General features: G+C 48.7%; 1 protein-coding gene across 1 annotated transcript in view; it reads right to left on the reverse strand.

The window, feature by feature from the left end:
* Positions 1-16,587, reverse strand: part of LOC119931425 (nucleolar protein 4-like) — a 40,338-nt gene that overhangs the window by 10,811 nt on the left and 12,940 nt on the right. Inside the window, exons 2-3 of the mRNA XM_038750069.1 lie at positions 4,059-4,211; positions 1,550-1,661 (exon numbers count right to left, since the gene is read on the reverse strand). Coding sequence (XP_038605997.1) covers positions 1,550-1,661; positions 4,059-4,130 — 184 coding nt within the window. The 5' untranslated portion in view covers positions 4,131-4,211. The remainder of the gene's footprint in view (positions 1-1,549; positions 1,662-4,058; positions 4,212-16,587) is intronic.

Below are 16,587 nucleotides of genomic sequence, written 5' to 3' on the forward strand. Positions count from 1 at the left end.
ACAGCCCAGGGCTGGGAGTCAGAAGGTCATGGGTTCTAATCCCGGCTCCGCCACTTGTCAGCTGTGTGACTTTGGGCCAGTCACTTCACTTCTCTGGGCCTCAGTTCCCTCATCTGGAAAATAGGGAGGAAAACAGTAAGCCTCACGTGGGATCACGTGATTACCTTGTATCTACCCCAGCACTTAGAACAGTACTTGGCACATAATAAGTAATAATAATGATGATGATGGCATTTATTAAGCACTTACTATATGCAAAACACTGTTCTAAGCACTGAGGAGGTTACAAGGTGATCAGGTTGTCCCAAGGGGGGCTCACAGTCTTAATCCCCATTTTACAGATGAGGTAAACTGAGGCACAGAGAAGTTAAGTGACTTGCCCAAAGTCACACAGCTGACAATTGGCAGAGCCAGGATTTGAACCCATGACCTCTGACTCCAAAGCCTGGGCTCTTTCCACTGAACCATGCTGCTTCTCTTGGCACATAGTAATAATAATAATAATGATGGCATTTATTAAGCGCTTACTATGTGCAAAGCACTGTTCTAAGCACTGGGGAGGTTACAAGGTGATCAGGTTGTCCCACGGGGGGCTCACAGTCTTTATCCCCATTTTACAGGTGAGGTAAACTGAGGCACAAAGCAGTTAAGTGACTTGCCCAAAGTCACCCAGCTGACACTTGGCGGAGCCAGGATTTGAACCCATGACCTCTGACTCCAAAGCCCGGGCTCTTTCCACTGAACCACGCTGCTTCTCTTGGCACATAATAAGCAATAATAATAATAATGATGGCATTTATTAAGTGCTTACTATGTGCCAAGCACTGTTCTAAGCGCTGGGGAGGTTACAAGGTGATCAGGTTGTCCCACGGGGGGGCTCCCAGTCTTTATCCCCATTTTACAGATGAGGGAACTGAGGCCCAGAGAAGTGACAGGACTTGCTCAAAGTCACCCAGCTGACAAGTGGCGGAGCCAGGATTAATCAATCAATCAATCAATCAATCAATCGTATTTATTGAGCGCTTACTGTGTACAGATCACTGAACTAAGTGCTTGGGAAGTACAAGTCGGCAACACATAGAGACAGTCCCTACCCAACAGTGGGCTCATCATCATCATCAATCGCATTTATTGAGCGCTTACTGTGTGCAGAGCACTGGACTAAGCGCTTGGGAAGTCCAAGTTGGCAACATCTAGAGACAGTCCCTACCCAACAGTGGGCTCCCAGTCTAAAAGGGGGAGACAGAGAACAAAACCAAACATACTAACAAAATAAAATCAATAGAATAGATAGGTACAAGTAAAAGAAATAGAGTAACAAATATGTACAAACATATATACATATATACAGGTGCAGTGGGGAAGGGAAGGAGGCTCACAGTCTAGAACCCATGACCTCTGACTCCCAAGCCCGGGCTCTTTCCACTGAGCCACGCTGCTTCTTAGGCGCTCAGTAGGTATCACCGATGACTGCTATGGGGGGGGGAGGGGGTTTCCGGGGGGCGTCCAGACAGTTGGGTCTGGAGGATGCTCCTCCACAGCCTCTCACCTTTGGGTTCCAGCCCGTTGGAGTTGAAGTGCATCCTCTTCTGACACTCAGTACAGCTCATCAGGAAACGAGTCACCGCTTCCCGCGGCAGGAAGGCGTACGTCTCGGCGATCTGGGGGGGCAGGAGGGAAGAGACGGGTGCGGGTCATCCCGGGCAGGTGGGCTTCCCCCATCCCCACCCACAGAGAAGATGGACACCCCACCTGCCCACCCAGAGAGAAGCTGGCCGGGGTCCCTGGGGAGCCGAAATTAGACCCACCTTTTTTGATTTTTCATGCTATTTAATAATAATAATAATAAAATATTAATATTAATATTAATCTCTTGGCACATAGTAAGTAGTAATAATAATGGTGGCATTTATTAAGCGCTCACTACGTGCCACGCACTGTTCTAAGCGCTGGGGAGGTTACAAGGTGATCGGGTTGTCCCACGGGGGGCTCCCGGTCTTCATCCCCATTTTCCAGATGAGGTCCCTGAGGCCCAGAGAATAATAATAATAATAATAACAATGGCATTTGTTAAGCGCTTACTATGTGCCAAGCACTGTTCTAAGCGCTGGGGGATACAAGGTGATCAGGTCATCCCATGTGGGGCTCACAGTCTTAATTCCCATTTTACAGTTGAGAGAACTGAGGCTCAGCGAAGTGAAGTGACTTGCCCAAAGTCACCCAGCTGACAAGCGGCGGAGCCGGGATTTGAACCCACGACCTCTGACTCCAAAGCCCGGGCTCTTTCCACCGAGCCACGCTGCTTCTCTATTTATTAAGCGCTTACTATGTGCCGGGCGCTGTACTGAGCGCTGGGGGAGACACAAGCTCGTCATGTTGGCCATAGTCCATGTTCTATATAGGGCCCGTTGTTGGGTAAGGAATGTCTCTATCTGCTGCCGAATTGTACTTTCCAAGCGCTTAGTACAGCGCTCTGCACACAGTAAGCGCTCAATAAATACGATTGAATGAATGAATGAATGAATATATGGATTGCTGGCTAAGGAGGAGGGGGAAAAACCCTCAAAGACATTCATTCATTCATTCAATCATATTTATTGAGCGCTTACTATGTGCCGGGCACTGTACTGAACACCGGGGGAGATACGAGCTCATCACGTTGGACACAGTCCATGTCCTACATGGTGCTCACGGGCTAAGGAGGATCATATCTACCAACTCCGCTCTTGTGGACTCTCCCCAGCGCTTAGTACAGTGTTCTGTATATGGTAGGTGCTCAATAAATACCACTGATGGATTGATTTGTGAGCTCTTCGTGGGCAGGGATCGTATCTAGACTTGAGCTTACCATGAGCAGAGGGTGGGCGGGTGCTGGGGGGCCCCCCAAAACCTGCCGTTCCCCCGCCCCCCAAGGACGCCACCATCATCATCATCATCAATCGTATTTATTGAGCGCTTACTATGTGCAGAGCACTGTACTAAGCGCTTGGGAAGTACAAATTGGCAACATATAGAGACAGTCCCTACCCAACAGTGGGCTCACAGTCTGAAAGGGGCCACGTGGGCCTTCTCAGCACGGCCCAGTGGGAAAGAGCCCGGGCTTTGGAGTCAGAGGTCAGGGGTTCAAATCCCGGCTCTGCCAATCAATCAATCAATCAATCTATCGTATTTATTGAGCGCTTACTGTGTGCAGAGCACTGTACTAAGCGCTTGGGAAGTCCAAGTTGGCAACATACAGAGACGGTCCCTACCCAACAGTGGGCTCACAGTCTAAAAGGGGGAGACAGAGAACAAAACCAAACATACTAACAAAATAAAATAAATAGAACAGATATGTACAGGTAAAATAATAGAGTAATAAATATGTACAAACATATATACAGGTCAGCTGTGTGACTTGGGGCAAGTCACTTTGCTTCTCTGGGCCTCAGTTCCCTCATCTGGAAAATGGGGAGTAAGACTGTGAGCCCCGCGGGGGGACAACCTGATGGCCTTGTAACCTCCCCAGCGCTCAGAACAGTGCTTTGCACATAGTAAGCGCTTACTAAATGCCATCATTATGACGAGTATTCTGCGGTCTGCAGCGCGAGGGGACGGGGGTCCGGGGAGGGGGCTGCCCGCACCCCTCATCATCATCATCATGGGTCATGGGTTCGAATCCCACCTCCCCCATCTATCTGCTGTGTGACCTTGGGCAAGTCACTTCACTTCTCTGTGCCTCAGTTCCCTCATCTGTAAAATGGGGATTAAGACTGCGAGCCACACGTGGGACAACCTCATATCCTTGTGTTCCCCCCAGCGCTTAGAACAGTGCTTTGCACATAGTAAGCGCTTAACAAATACCAACATTATTATTATTATTATTATTATCATCAATCATCGTATTTATTGAGCGCTTACTGTGTGCGCTTGATCTCCAACCCCTCAATCTCCAACCCCGCTCTCCGCACGCCATCAGGCAGGCCCGGGACCGCTGTGAGAGCAGGCCGGCCTTCTCCCGTCCGTGGTTCGGGGGTCCCGGGGGTCCCGGGGGTCCCGGAGGGGTAGGGGGGTCTCACCGCTCGGTAGGTTTTCTTCTGTCCTGCGTGTCTGGGGGCGCGGCCGGGTTCCGCCGAACTCTCCACGTGCATCGAATAGATGATGTCGAAGAAATCTTCCACGACGGCCACCTGCTTCAGGGACCCCTTGGGTTCTCCCAAACCATCCGCGCCCTGCGAACATTTGGGGGGTGCCCTCAGTGCCGGCAGGGTTGGGGGGCCGCCCCGCTCCCCCGATGGCTCAGGCAAGCCTCGGTGTTTGTTTCTTGTCCATCTGCAGCCCAAGGAGGAACAGCCCTATGGCCCTTGACCAGGGATGGGGTCAGGGGTCTTCCCCCCGAATCCCATCCCCTCTGCTCCCTAAACTGGGCCGGGGGGAGGGCCCATTGCTCCCCCGTTTATTCTCAGCCGTCCTGGCCAGGCAGACCCTCGGGACCACTCCTCCTAATAATGATAATAATAATATTAATCATCGTCATCATCATCAATCGTATTTATCGAGCGCTTACTATGTGCAGAGCACCGTACTAAGCGCTTGGGAAGTACAAATTGGCAACATATAGAGACAGTCCCTACCCAACAGTGGGCTCACAGTCTAAAAGGGGGAGACAGAGACCAAACATACTAACAAAATAAAATAGATATGTACAAATAAATTAAATAAATAAAGAGTAAAAAAATATGTACAAACATATATACATATATACAGGTGCTGCGGGGAAGGGAGGGAGGTAAGATGGTAAGAGGTAAGAGAAGCAGCATGGCTCAGTGGAAAGAGCCCGGGCTTTGGAGTCCGACGTCGTGGGTTCGAATCCCGGCTCCTCCACAAGTCAGCTGTGTGACCTTGGGCAAGTCACTTAACTTCTCTGGGCCTTAGTGACCTCATCTGTAAAAATGGGGATTAAGACTGTGAGCCCCACGTGGGACAACTTGATCACACTGTATCCCCCTCAGTGCTAAGAACAGTGCTTTGCACATAGTAAGCGCTTAACAAATGCCATCATTATTATTATTATTATTAAGATGGGGGGATGGAGAGGGGGACGAGGGGGAGAGGAAGGAAGGGGCTCAGTCTGGGAGAAGCAGCGTGGCTTAGCGACAAGGGCCCGGGTTCGGGAGTCGGAGGTCGTGGGTTCTAATTCCAGTGCTAGGAACATAGTAAGTGCTTAACAAATACCATCCTTATTATTATCTTGGCTCCACCCCTTGTCAGCTGTGTGGCTTTGGGCACATCGCAACTTCTTGGTGCCTCAGTTATCTGTAAAATGGGGATTAAGACTGTGAGCCCCACGTGGGACAACCTGATCACCTTATATCTACCAGCTCTGAGAACAGTGCTTGGCACATAGTAAGTGCTTAATACCATCGTTATTAATTGGGGTATTTGTTAAACGCTTACTGCGTAACAGGCACCATGGGCCCCACTGGGTCCCACTTCATTCGCTTGCGTGCACTCCGGCGCTCAGTACAGGGCCTGACGCGTTCGTTCAGTCGTATTTATTGAGCGCTTACTGTGTGCAGAGCACTGTACTGAGCGCTTGGGAAGTCCAAGTTGGCAACATAGAGAGACGGTCCCTACCCGACAGCAGGCTCGCAGTCTAGAAGGGGGAGACGGACAACAAAACAAGACATATTAATGAAATAAAATAAATAGAATAAATGTGTACAAATAAAATAGAGTAATAAATATGTAGAAACATGGTAAGCGCTTAACGAATACCTATTATTATAAGGTTCCCAGGTCTACTCACCCCCCACCACGGCTCACTGTTTTGGGCGGAACATCAAGGGGAGGAAGGGCTGCCTAGTGGGTAGCGGCTGGGAGTCCAATGATGGCATTTATTTAGCGCTTACTATGTGCAGGGCACTGTACTAAACACTGGTCACAAGGCGGTCAGGTTGGCTCAGTGGAAAAGAACCCGGGCTTTGGAGTCAGAGGTCATGGGTTCAAATCCCGGCTCCGCCACTTGTCAGCTGGGCGACTTTGGGCCAGTCACTTCACTTCCCTGGGCCTCAGTTCCCTCATCTGGAAAATGGGGGTGAAGACTGTGAGCCCCCTGTGGGACAACCTGGTCACCTTGTAACCCCCCCAGCGCTTAGAACAGTGCTTGGCACATAGTAAGCGCTTAACAAGTACCAACATTATTATTATTAGGAGGGGGAGACGGAGAACAAAACAAAACATGTTCACAAAATAAAATAATTAGAATAAATATGTACAAATAAAATAGAGTAATAAATACGTACAAACATACATACAGGTGCTGTGGGGAGGGGAAGTAGGTAGGGCAGGGGGCATGGGGAGCCATTGGGCAACACTGTCACTTCCCTTCTCTGGGCCTCAGTGGCCTCGTCTGTCAAATGGGGATGAAGACTGGGAGCCCCTCCCGTGGGACAACCTGATCACCTTGTAACCTCCCCAGCGCTTTGAACAGTGCTTGGCACCTAGTAAGCGCTTAATAAATGCCATCATTATTATTATTATTTTTTAATGGCATTTATTAAGCGCTTACTAGGTGCCAAGCACCGTTCTAAACGCTGGGGGGGATACAAGGTGATCAAGTTGTCCCACCTGGGGCTCCCAGTCTTAATCCCCATTTTACAGATGAGGTAACTGAGGCCCAGAGAAGTTAAGTGACTTGCCCAAAGTCACCCAGCTGACAAGTGGCGGGGCCGGGATTTGAACCCCTGACCTCTGACTCCAAAGCCCGGGCCCTCTCCACTGAGCCACTCTGCTTCTCCATAATAATAATAATAATAATAATAATAATAATAATAATAATAATAATAATATTATCTTGTATCTCCCCAGCGCTTAGAACAGTGCTCGGCCCGTAGTAAGCGCTTCCCAGCTCCCGTTACCACGGTGATCAATATGTGGGGCTGAGGGGAGGGGTCACGAGGGGGTCACGGCGGGCGGGAGGCCGAGAGCGCATGCGCGGGCCTGTGCGCGCCCTCTGGCGGCGGGGCCCCGGCGGCGCGGGGGGGGGGGGGACGAGCGCGGGCCTGTGAGCGCCCTCTGGCGGCGGGGCCCCGACGGCGCGGGGAGGGGGGGGAACGAGCGCGGGCCTCCGCGCAGGCGCAGAGGAAGCCGGGCCCCAGCTGCTCGGGCGGGGGCGGGTAACCATGGCAACCCCGGGCAGCCGGAGCGCCTGGCCTGCATCTCCACATCCCGCCCCCTTGCTCTCCCCGGCAGGGCTATTTACTGGACGCTTTCGGCCCGTCTCGTCATCCCTATTACTCTATTTATTTATTTTACTTGTACGTATCTATTCTATTTATTTTATTTTGTTGGTAATAATAATAATAATATCAATCAATCGTATTTATTGAACGCTTACTGTGTGCAGAGCACTGGACTAAGCGCTTGGGAAGTCCAAGTTGGCAACGTATAGAGACAGTCCCTACCCGACAGCGGGCTCACGGTCTAAAAGGGGGAGACAGAGAACAAAGCCAAACATACTAACAAAATAAAATAAATAGATATGTACAAGTTAAATAAATAAATAAATAGAGTAATAAATATGTACAAACATATATACATATATACAGGTGCTGTGGGGAAGGGAAGGAGGTATGATGGGGGGATGGAGAGGGGGACGAGGGGGAGAGGAAGGAAGGGGCTCAAAATAACAATAATGTTGGTATTTGTTAAGCGCTTACTATGTGCGAAGCACTGTTCTAAGCGCTGGGGGGAATACAAGGTGATCAGGGTGTCCCATGAGGGGCTCACAGTCAATCCCCATTGTACAGCTCAATCAATCAATCAATCAATCGTATTTATTGAGCCAATTTATGTTGCCAATTTGTACTTCCCAAGCGCTTAGTACAGTGCTCTGCACATAGTAAGCGTTCAATAAATACGATTGATGATGATGATGATGATTGAGCGCTTACTGTGTGTAGAGCACTGGACTAAGCGCTTGGGAAGTCCAAGTTGGCAACATATAGAGGCGGTCCCTACCCAACAGCGGGCTCAGAGTCTAAAAGGGGGAGACAGAGAACAAAAACAAACATACTAACAGAATAAAATAAATAGAATACATATGTACAAGTAAATAAATAGAGTAATAAATATGTACAAACATATATCCATATATGTATATACGTATATACAGATGAGGTAACTGAGGCACAGAGAAGTTAAGTGACTTGCCCAGGGTCACACAGCGGACAAAATCTGCTTTGTTTTGTCGTCCGTCTCCCCCTTCTCGACTGTGAGCCCGCTGTTGGGTAGGGACCGTCTCTAGATGTTGCCAACTGGGACTTCCCAAGCGCTTAGTCCAGTGCTCTGCACACAGTAAGCACTCAATAAATACGATTAATTGATTGATTGATTGACCATCTCTAGATGTTGCCAACTGGGACTTCCCAAGCGCTTAGTCCAGTGCTCTGCACACAGTAAGCGCTCAATAAATACGATTGATTGATCCCGGGGCCTCCCGTGGAGCAGCCCCCTCTCCCCCCATTAACTCCTTCCTACATCTTCCACCCCCACCCATCCTTCATTCATTCATTCAACCGTATTTATTGAGCGCTTTCATTCAATCATATTTATTGAGTGCTTACTGTGTGCAGAGCACTGGACTAAGCGCTTGGGAAATACAAATCGGCAACATATACCCAACAACGGGCTCACAGTCCAGACCATCCTTTCATTCATTCATTCAATTGTATTTATTGAGTGCTTACTGTGTGCAGAGCACTGTACTAAGCGCTTGGGAAGTCCAAGTTGGCAACATCTAGAGACGGTCCCTACCCAACAGTGGGCTCACAGTCTAGAAGGGGGATGAAGAGGGGGATGAAGACTGTGAGCCCCCCGTGGGACAACCTGATCACCTCGTAACCTCCCCAGCGCTTAGATCAGTGCTTGGCACATAGTAAGCGCTTAATAAACGCCATCATTATTATTATTAATCCGGAGCAAAGCGGACGGTGGTTCTATTTGATCTCTAAGAGTCAGTGGCTCCCTGCCCCATTCCCCCAGGAATCTTTTGTTTGCTGCTTAAATTGGTTCTGCGGGGACAGGGAAGGGAGGAAAAACTGAAAAGTGGAGCTCAGCTGAAAAGGGTTGATTTTGTTTTTGAAATCTGATTATCCCGGCTAGGCCCAAAAACCACCAGAAGCAAAGAGAGAAGAATAATGGCATTTGTTCAGCGCTTACTATGTGCCAAGCACTGTTCTAAACGTTGGGAGCAGAGGAGGAAAAAGGATGGAGCCGATCAGAGCGCATTGGGCTGATTTGGTTCTGCCATTGTTGTCATTAATAATAATTAATGTGGTGTTTGTTAGGCGCTTTATATGCGGCAGGCACTGTAATAATAATAATAATGATGGTATTTTTGAAGCGCTTACTATGTGGCAGGCACTGTAATAATAACAATGATGATGGTATTTGTTAAGCGCTTACTATGTGGCAGGCACTGTAATAATAATAATGGTGATGGTATTTGTTAAGCTCTTACTATGTGGCAGGCACTGTAATAGTAATAATGATGATGGTATTTGTTAAGCACTTACTATGTGCAAAGCACTGTTCTAAGCGTTGGGAGCAGAGGAGGAGAAAGGATGGAGCCGATCAAAGCGCATTGGGCTGATTTGGTTCTGCCGTTGTTGTCGTTAATAATAATTAATGTGGTGTTTGCTAGGCGCTTTCTATGTGGCAGGCACTGTAATAATAATAATAATAATGATGGTATTTGTTAAGCACTTACTATGTGCAAAGCACTGTTCTAATTGCTGGGAGCAGAGGAGGAAAAGGATGGAGTCGATCAAAGTGCATTGGGCTGATTTGGTTCTGCCGTTGTTGTCGTTAATAATAATTAATGTGGTGTTTGCTAGGCGCTTTCTATGTGGCAGGCACTGTAATAATAATAATAATAATCATATTTGTTAAGCGCTTACTATGTGCAAAGCACTGTTCTAATCGCTGGGAGCAAAGGAGGAAAAAGGATGGAGCCGATCAAAGCGCATTGGTCTGATTTGGTTCTGCCGTTGTTGTCGTTAATAATAATTAATGTGGTGTTTGTTAGGCGCTTTATATGCGGCAGGCACTGTAATAATAATAATAATAATGATGATGGTATTTGTTAAGTGCTTACTATGTGGCAGGCACTGTAATAATAATAATGACGATGGTATTTGTTAAGTGCTTACTATGTGTGAGGCACTGTAATAATAATAATGATGATGGTATTTGTTAAGCGCTTACTATGTGCAAAGCACTGTTCTAAGCGCTGGGAGCAGAGGAGGAAAAAGGATGGAGCCGATCAAAGCACATTGGGCTGATTTGGTTCTGCCGTTGCTGTCGTTAATAATAATTAATGTGGTGTTTGTTAGGCGCTTTATATGTGGCAGGCACTGTAATAATAATAATGATGATAGTATTTGTTAAGCGCTTACTATGTGGCAGGCACTGTGATAATAATGATGATGATGGTATTTGTTAAGCACTTACTATGTGGCAGGCACTGTAATAATAATGATGATGATGGTATTTATTAAGCATTTACTATGTAGAAGGCACTGTAATAATAACGATGATGATGGTATTTGTTAAGCGCTTACTATGTGACAGGCACTGTGATAATAATAATAATGATGATGGTATTTGTTAAGCGCTTACTATGTGTCAGGCACTGTAATAATAATAATGATGATGGTATTTGTTAAGCGCTTACTACGTGGCAGGCACTGTGATAATAATAATGATGATGGTATTTGTTAAGCGCTTACTATGTGGCAGGCACTGTAATAATAATAATGATGATGGTGTTTGTTAAGCACTTACTATGTGGCAGGTACTGTAATAATAATGATGATGGTATTTGTTAAGCACTTACTATGTGGCAGGTACTGTAATAATAATGATGATGATGGTATTTGTTAAGCGCTTACTATGTGGCAGGCACTGTAATAATAATAATAATGATGGTATTTATTAAGCACTTAACTATGTAGAAGGCACTGTAATGATGATGATGGTATTTGTTAAGCGCTTACTATGTGTGAGGCACTGTAATAATAATAATGATGATGGTATTTGTTAAGCGCTTACTATGTGGCAGGCACTGTAATAATAATAATGATGATGGTATTTGTTAAGCGCTTACTATGTGTGAGGCACTGTAATAATAATAATGATGATGGTATTTGTTAAGCGCTTACCATGTGTGAGGCACTGTAATAATAATGATGATTGTATTTATTAAGCACTTAGTATGTAGAAGGCACTGTAATAATAATGATGATGGTATTTGTTAAGCGCTTACTATGTGTTAGGCACTGTAATACTAATAATGATGATGATGGTATTTGTTAATAATAATGATGGCATTTATTAAGCGCTTACTATGTGCAAAGCACTGTTCTAAGTGCTGGGGAGGTTACAAGATGATTAGGTTGTCCCACTTGGGGCTCCCAGTCTTCATCCCCATTTTACAGATGAGGTAACTGAGGCCCAGAGAAGTGAGGTGACTTGCCCCAAATCACCCAGCTGACAATTGGCGGAGCAGGCACTGTAATAATAATAACGATGATGGTCTTTGTTAAGCGCTTACTATGTGTGAGGCACTGTAATAATAATGATGATGATGGTATTTGTTAAGTGCACACGGTAAGCGCTCAATAAATACGATTGAATGAAGGAATCGCAGATCTTTTTTGTGTCACCGTGCCTGTGGGAAGGGGGTCTTGGTCTTCACCTTTCCCTCCTCCTCCTCCTGGTCCTCCCTCTCCTCCTTCTCCTCATCGTCTTCCTCCTCCATCTCCTGGGCCTTGTCATCGTCCTCCTCCTCATCGTCCTGCTCCTCCTCCTCCCTCTCCTCCTTGGTCTCCACCTTTCCCTCCTCCTCCTTCTGGTCCTCCCTCTCCTCCTTCTCCTCATCGTCTTCCTCCTCCATCTCCTGGGCCTTGTCATCGTCCTCCTCCTCATCGTCCTCCTCCTCCTCCTCCCTCTCCTCCTTGGTCTCCACCTTTCCCTCCTCCTCCTCCCGGTCCTCCCTCTCCTCCTTCTCCTCATCGTCTTCCTCCTCCATCTCCTGGGCCTTGTCATCGTCCTCCTCCTCATCGTCCTGCTCCTCCTCCTCCCTCTCCTCCTTGGTCTCCACCTTTCCCTCCTCCTCCTCCTGGTCCTCCCTCTCCCCCTTCTCCTCATCATCTTCCTCCTCCATCTCCTGGGCCTTGTCATCGTCCTCCTCCTCATCGTCCTCCTCCTCCTCCTCCCTCTCCTCCTTGGTCTCCACCTTTCCCTCCTCCTCCTCCTGGTCCTCCCTCTCCTCCTTCTCCTCATCCTCTTCCTCCTCCATCTCCTGGGCCTTGACATCGTCCTCCTCCTCATCGTCCTCCTCCTCCTCCTCCCTCTCCTCCTTGGTCTCCACCTTTCCCTCCTCCTCCTCCCGGTCCTCCCTCTCCCCCTTCTCCTCATCGTCTTCCTCCTCCATCTCCTGGGCCTTGTCATCGTCCTCCTCCTCATCGTCCTCCTCCTCCTCCTCCTCCCTCTCCTCCTTGGTCTCCACCTTTCCCTCCTCCTCCTCCTGGTCCTCCCTCTCCTCCTTCTCCTCATCGTCTTCCTCCTCCATCTCCTGGGCCTTGTCATCGTCCTCCTCCTCATCGTCCTCCCTCTCCTCCTCTTCCTCCTCCTCCTCCTCCTCCTCCTCCTCCTCTTCCTCCTCCTCGTCCCGGTCCACGCGGTCTGTTGGCCTGGCGATAAGCCCCTTCTCTGCGCTCCGGCCTGAAGGCCGATAGCGGCTGAATTCAACTTCCCGTCAATAAAAAGCCACTTCCTGCCGCACGCCAGTCGAGCAGCGTGGCTCAGTGGAAAGAGCCTGGGCCTTGGAGCCAGGGGTCGTGGGTTCGAATCCCCGCTCCGCCACATGTCTTTTAGACTGTGAGCCCACTGTTGGGTAGGGACCGTCTCTAGATGTTGCCAACTTGGACTTCCCAAGCGCTTAGTCCAGTGCTCTGCACACAGTGAGCACTCGATAAAGACGATTGATTGATTGATGTCTGCTGTGCGACCTTGGGCAAGTTACTTCGCTTCTCTGACTGACTGACGCACAGTCTCACGGGATTCGGGGTTCTGGTCCCGGCCTGCTGGGTGGCCTCAGGCCTGTCACTTCACCTCTCTGGGCCTCCACTTCTTCATCTGGAAAACAGGGATTCGTCGTCTGTCCTCCCTCCGACCATCGATTCATGGATTTACCACCATCTTTTATTATTATTACAACTAGTAAATACCATCAATTAATGGATTAACCACCGTTTTTATTATTACTATCATCATTTATTTTATTTTGTTAGTATGTTTGGTTTTGTTCTCTGTCTCCCCCTTTTAGACTGTGAGCCCACTGTTGGGCAGGGACTGTCTCGATATGTTGCCAATTTGTACTTCCCAAGCGCTTAGTACAGTGCTCTGCACACAGTAAGCGCTCAATAGATACGATTGATGATGATGATGATAACTACATCTGGCTCTCAGCAAACACCATCGACTGGCAGACTGACCATTATTTATTATTACTATCATTGTTACTATAATAATAATAATAATAATAATGGCATTTATTAAGCGCTTACTATGTGCAGAGCACTGTTCTAAGCGCGGTAAATACCACTGATCGACAGATTGACCCCTGACCCTTGCTTATTATTATCAGTCGTAGTAGCAGCGGTCATGGGTTCCGATCCCGGCTCTTCCGCTTGTCTGCTGTGTGACCTGGGGCAAGTCACTTTACTTCTCCGTGCCTCAGTGACCTCATCTGGAAAATGGGGATGGAGACTGATGTGGGACAGGGATGTACATATTGACTATTCAATTTTTTTGTTAATGATGGTCATTTAGTGAGCCCACTGTTGGTCTCTATATGTTGCCAACTTGGACTTCCCAAGCGCTTAGTACAGTGCTCTGCACACAGTAAGCGCTCAATAAATACGATTGAATGAATTTAGCTTTAATTCTATTTGTTCTGACGACTTGACACCCATCCACATGTTTTGTTTTGTTGTCCGTTCCCCCCTTCTAGACTGTGAGCCCGTTGTCGGGTAGGGACCGTCTCTAGATGTTGCCGACTTGTACTTCCAAGCGCTTAGTACAGTGCTCTGCACACAGTAAGCGCTCAAATCAATCAATCAATCGTATTTATTGAGCGCTTACTCTGTGCAGAGCACTGTACTAAGCGCTTGGGAAGTCCAAGTTGGCAACATATACAGACGGTCCCTACCCAACAGTGGGCTCACAGTCTAAAAGAAATACGACTGAATGAATGAATGACTGCGTCCAACCCAATTGGGCTGTATCCACCTCCAGCGCTTAGCACGGTGCCTGGCACATAGTAAGCGCTTAACCGACTGTGTATATATTATCTATCATTCTATTTATTGATAGTGATGCTTTCGATGCCTGTTTACTGTTTTGGACCGTCCCTCTATGTTGCCAACTTGTGCTTCCCAAGCGCTCAGTCCAGTGCTCCGCACATAGTAAGCGCTCAATAAATACGATTGAACGAATGAATGAATGAACAGATACCAAACAATAACAACAATGATAACAATAAATAATAACAAATTATTATCAGGAGAAGGAGTCAGGGCTGGGGGGAGGTGGTCTGCAGGGCGTTTGTTCGGGTTGAGGGGGTGTCTTGGCTCAGTCGTTCAGGAAGCAGGTGGGATTGTCATTCCAAATCGTGGCATTAATTGGTTCCCGGGAGGGCAGATGGGTTGGATGGGGGCTCCTCCTACTCTCCCCCCGGCACCCCAGATGCCCCCATGGGACTCCCCTTCCCCTTCTCTCCCCACCCGCGCCGGGGCAGGGCGAGGAAGAAGGGAGTGAGAGAAGAGGAAACGGGGCGGGGGGCCTAGTCTGGGAAGGCCTCTTGGACGAGATGGGACTTCAAGAAGGCGGGAGGGATGATGATGATGATGGTATTTGTTAAGCACTTCCTATGTGCAGAGCACCGTTCTAAGCGCTGGGGGGGATACAAGGTGATCAGGTTGTCCCACACGGGGCTCACAGTCTTAATCCCCATTTTACAGGTGAGGGAACCAGAGAAGTGAGGTGACTTGCCCAAAGTCACACAGCTGACAATTGGCGGAGCTGGGATTTGAACCCATGACCTCTAAGTCAGTGACGTCTGTTCAACCTTTCTAACATGGCTAAAATCCGCCCTTTCGCCTCCTTCCAAACTGCTCCCCCGTTAATCCGATCACTCCTCCTCTCCCGCCTGGATGACTGTATCAGCCTCCTCGCCGTCTCTCCCCGCTCCGGCCCGGACTTCACTCCGCTGCTCGCATCGTTTTTCTAGAGAAACGTTCGGGCCGTGTCTCGCCGCTCCTCGAGACCCTCCGGGGGTTGCCCGTCCACCTCTGCGGCAAACAGAAACTGGTCAGCGGGGGCTGTAAAGCCCCCCTCTGACCTCGCTTGGCTGCTCTTCTGCTACAATCCAGCCCTCACACTCGCCTCCTCTAATGCCAAGCTTCTCCCTTGGCCTCCATCTCGTCTTCCTCGCCCCCATCTTGTCCCTGGCATGGCTCATCCTGCCCCCTCCATATCCCCAGCACAGAAGCAGTGTGGCCTGGCGGTTGGAGCCCGGGCCTGGGGGGTCAGAAGGCCCTGGGTTCTCATCCCGGCTCCGCTGTGGGATCTTGGGCCAGTCACTTCCCTTCTCTGGGCCTCCTCTGTAAAATGGGGGTGAAGACTGTGAGCCCTGTGTAGGACAGGGTCCCCTTGTATCTACTCCAGCGCTTAGTACGGCACCTGACGCGTAGAAAACGCTCCACAAATCATCATCATCATCAATCGTACTTATTGAGCGCTTACTATGTGCAGAGCACTGTACTAAGCGCTTGGGAAGTACAAATTGGCAACATATAGAGACCGTCCCTACCCAACTGTGGGCTCACAGTCTAAAAGGGGGAGACAGAGAACAAAACCGAACATACTAACAAAATAAAATAAATAGAATAGATACGTACAAGATAAATAAATAAATACCACCATCATTATTATTATCATCATCATGAGCACCTCACAAATCAAGTAAGCGCTTCCTTTATGCCAAGGAGTGGGCTAAGCGCTAGGGGAGATCCAAGATCATCAGGTGGGACACAGACCCTGTCCCCCACGGGGCTCGCGGCCGAAGGGGGGGACGGAGGACACGGATCGAACCCCCAATCATCATCAATCGTATTTATTGAGCGCTTACTATGTGCAGAGCACTGTACTAAAGGCCCAGGAAAGTCAAGTGACTTACCCACGGCCACCCACGGCAGGAAACTGGTGGAGCCAGGAGGAGAACCCCGGTTCTCTGACCCCCAAATCTGGGCTATTTCCCCCTTGGGGTTTGCATTCCCGGTGGGAGGGAGGGTAGAGATTTCATCCCCATTTCACAGATGAGGAAAACTGAGGCCCAGGGAAGTCAGGTGACTCGCCCGAGGTCACCCAGCAGAAGTTCAGGCCGGGGCGGGGAGTGTATCTGGAGGGGCTAAAATTTTCCAAGCTTCTCCTCTGCGTTTTTCCCCAGTCAGAATCAAATCCTGTTTCGGAAGCCAGGGT

This window comes from Tachyglossus aculeatus, chromosome 8, assembly GCF_015852505.1.
Source record: "Tachyglossus aculeatus isolate mTacAcu1 chromosome 8, mTacAcu1.pri, whole genome shotgun sequence".
In the NCBI taxonomy this organism is placed as follows: domain Eukaryota; kingdom Metazoa; phylum Chordata; class Mammalia; order Monotremata; family Tachyglossidae; genus Tachyglossus; species Tachyglossus aculeatus.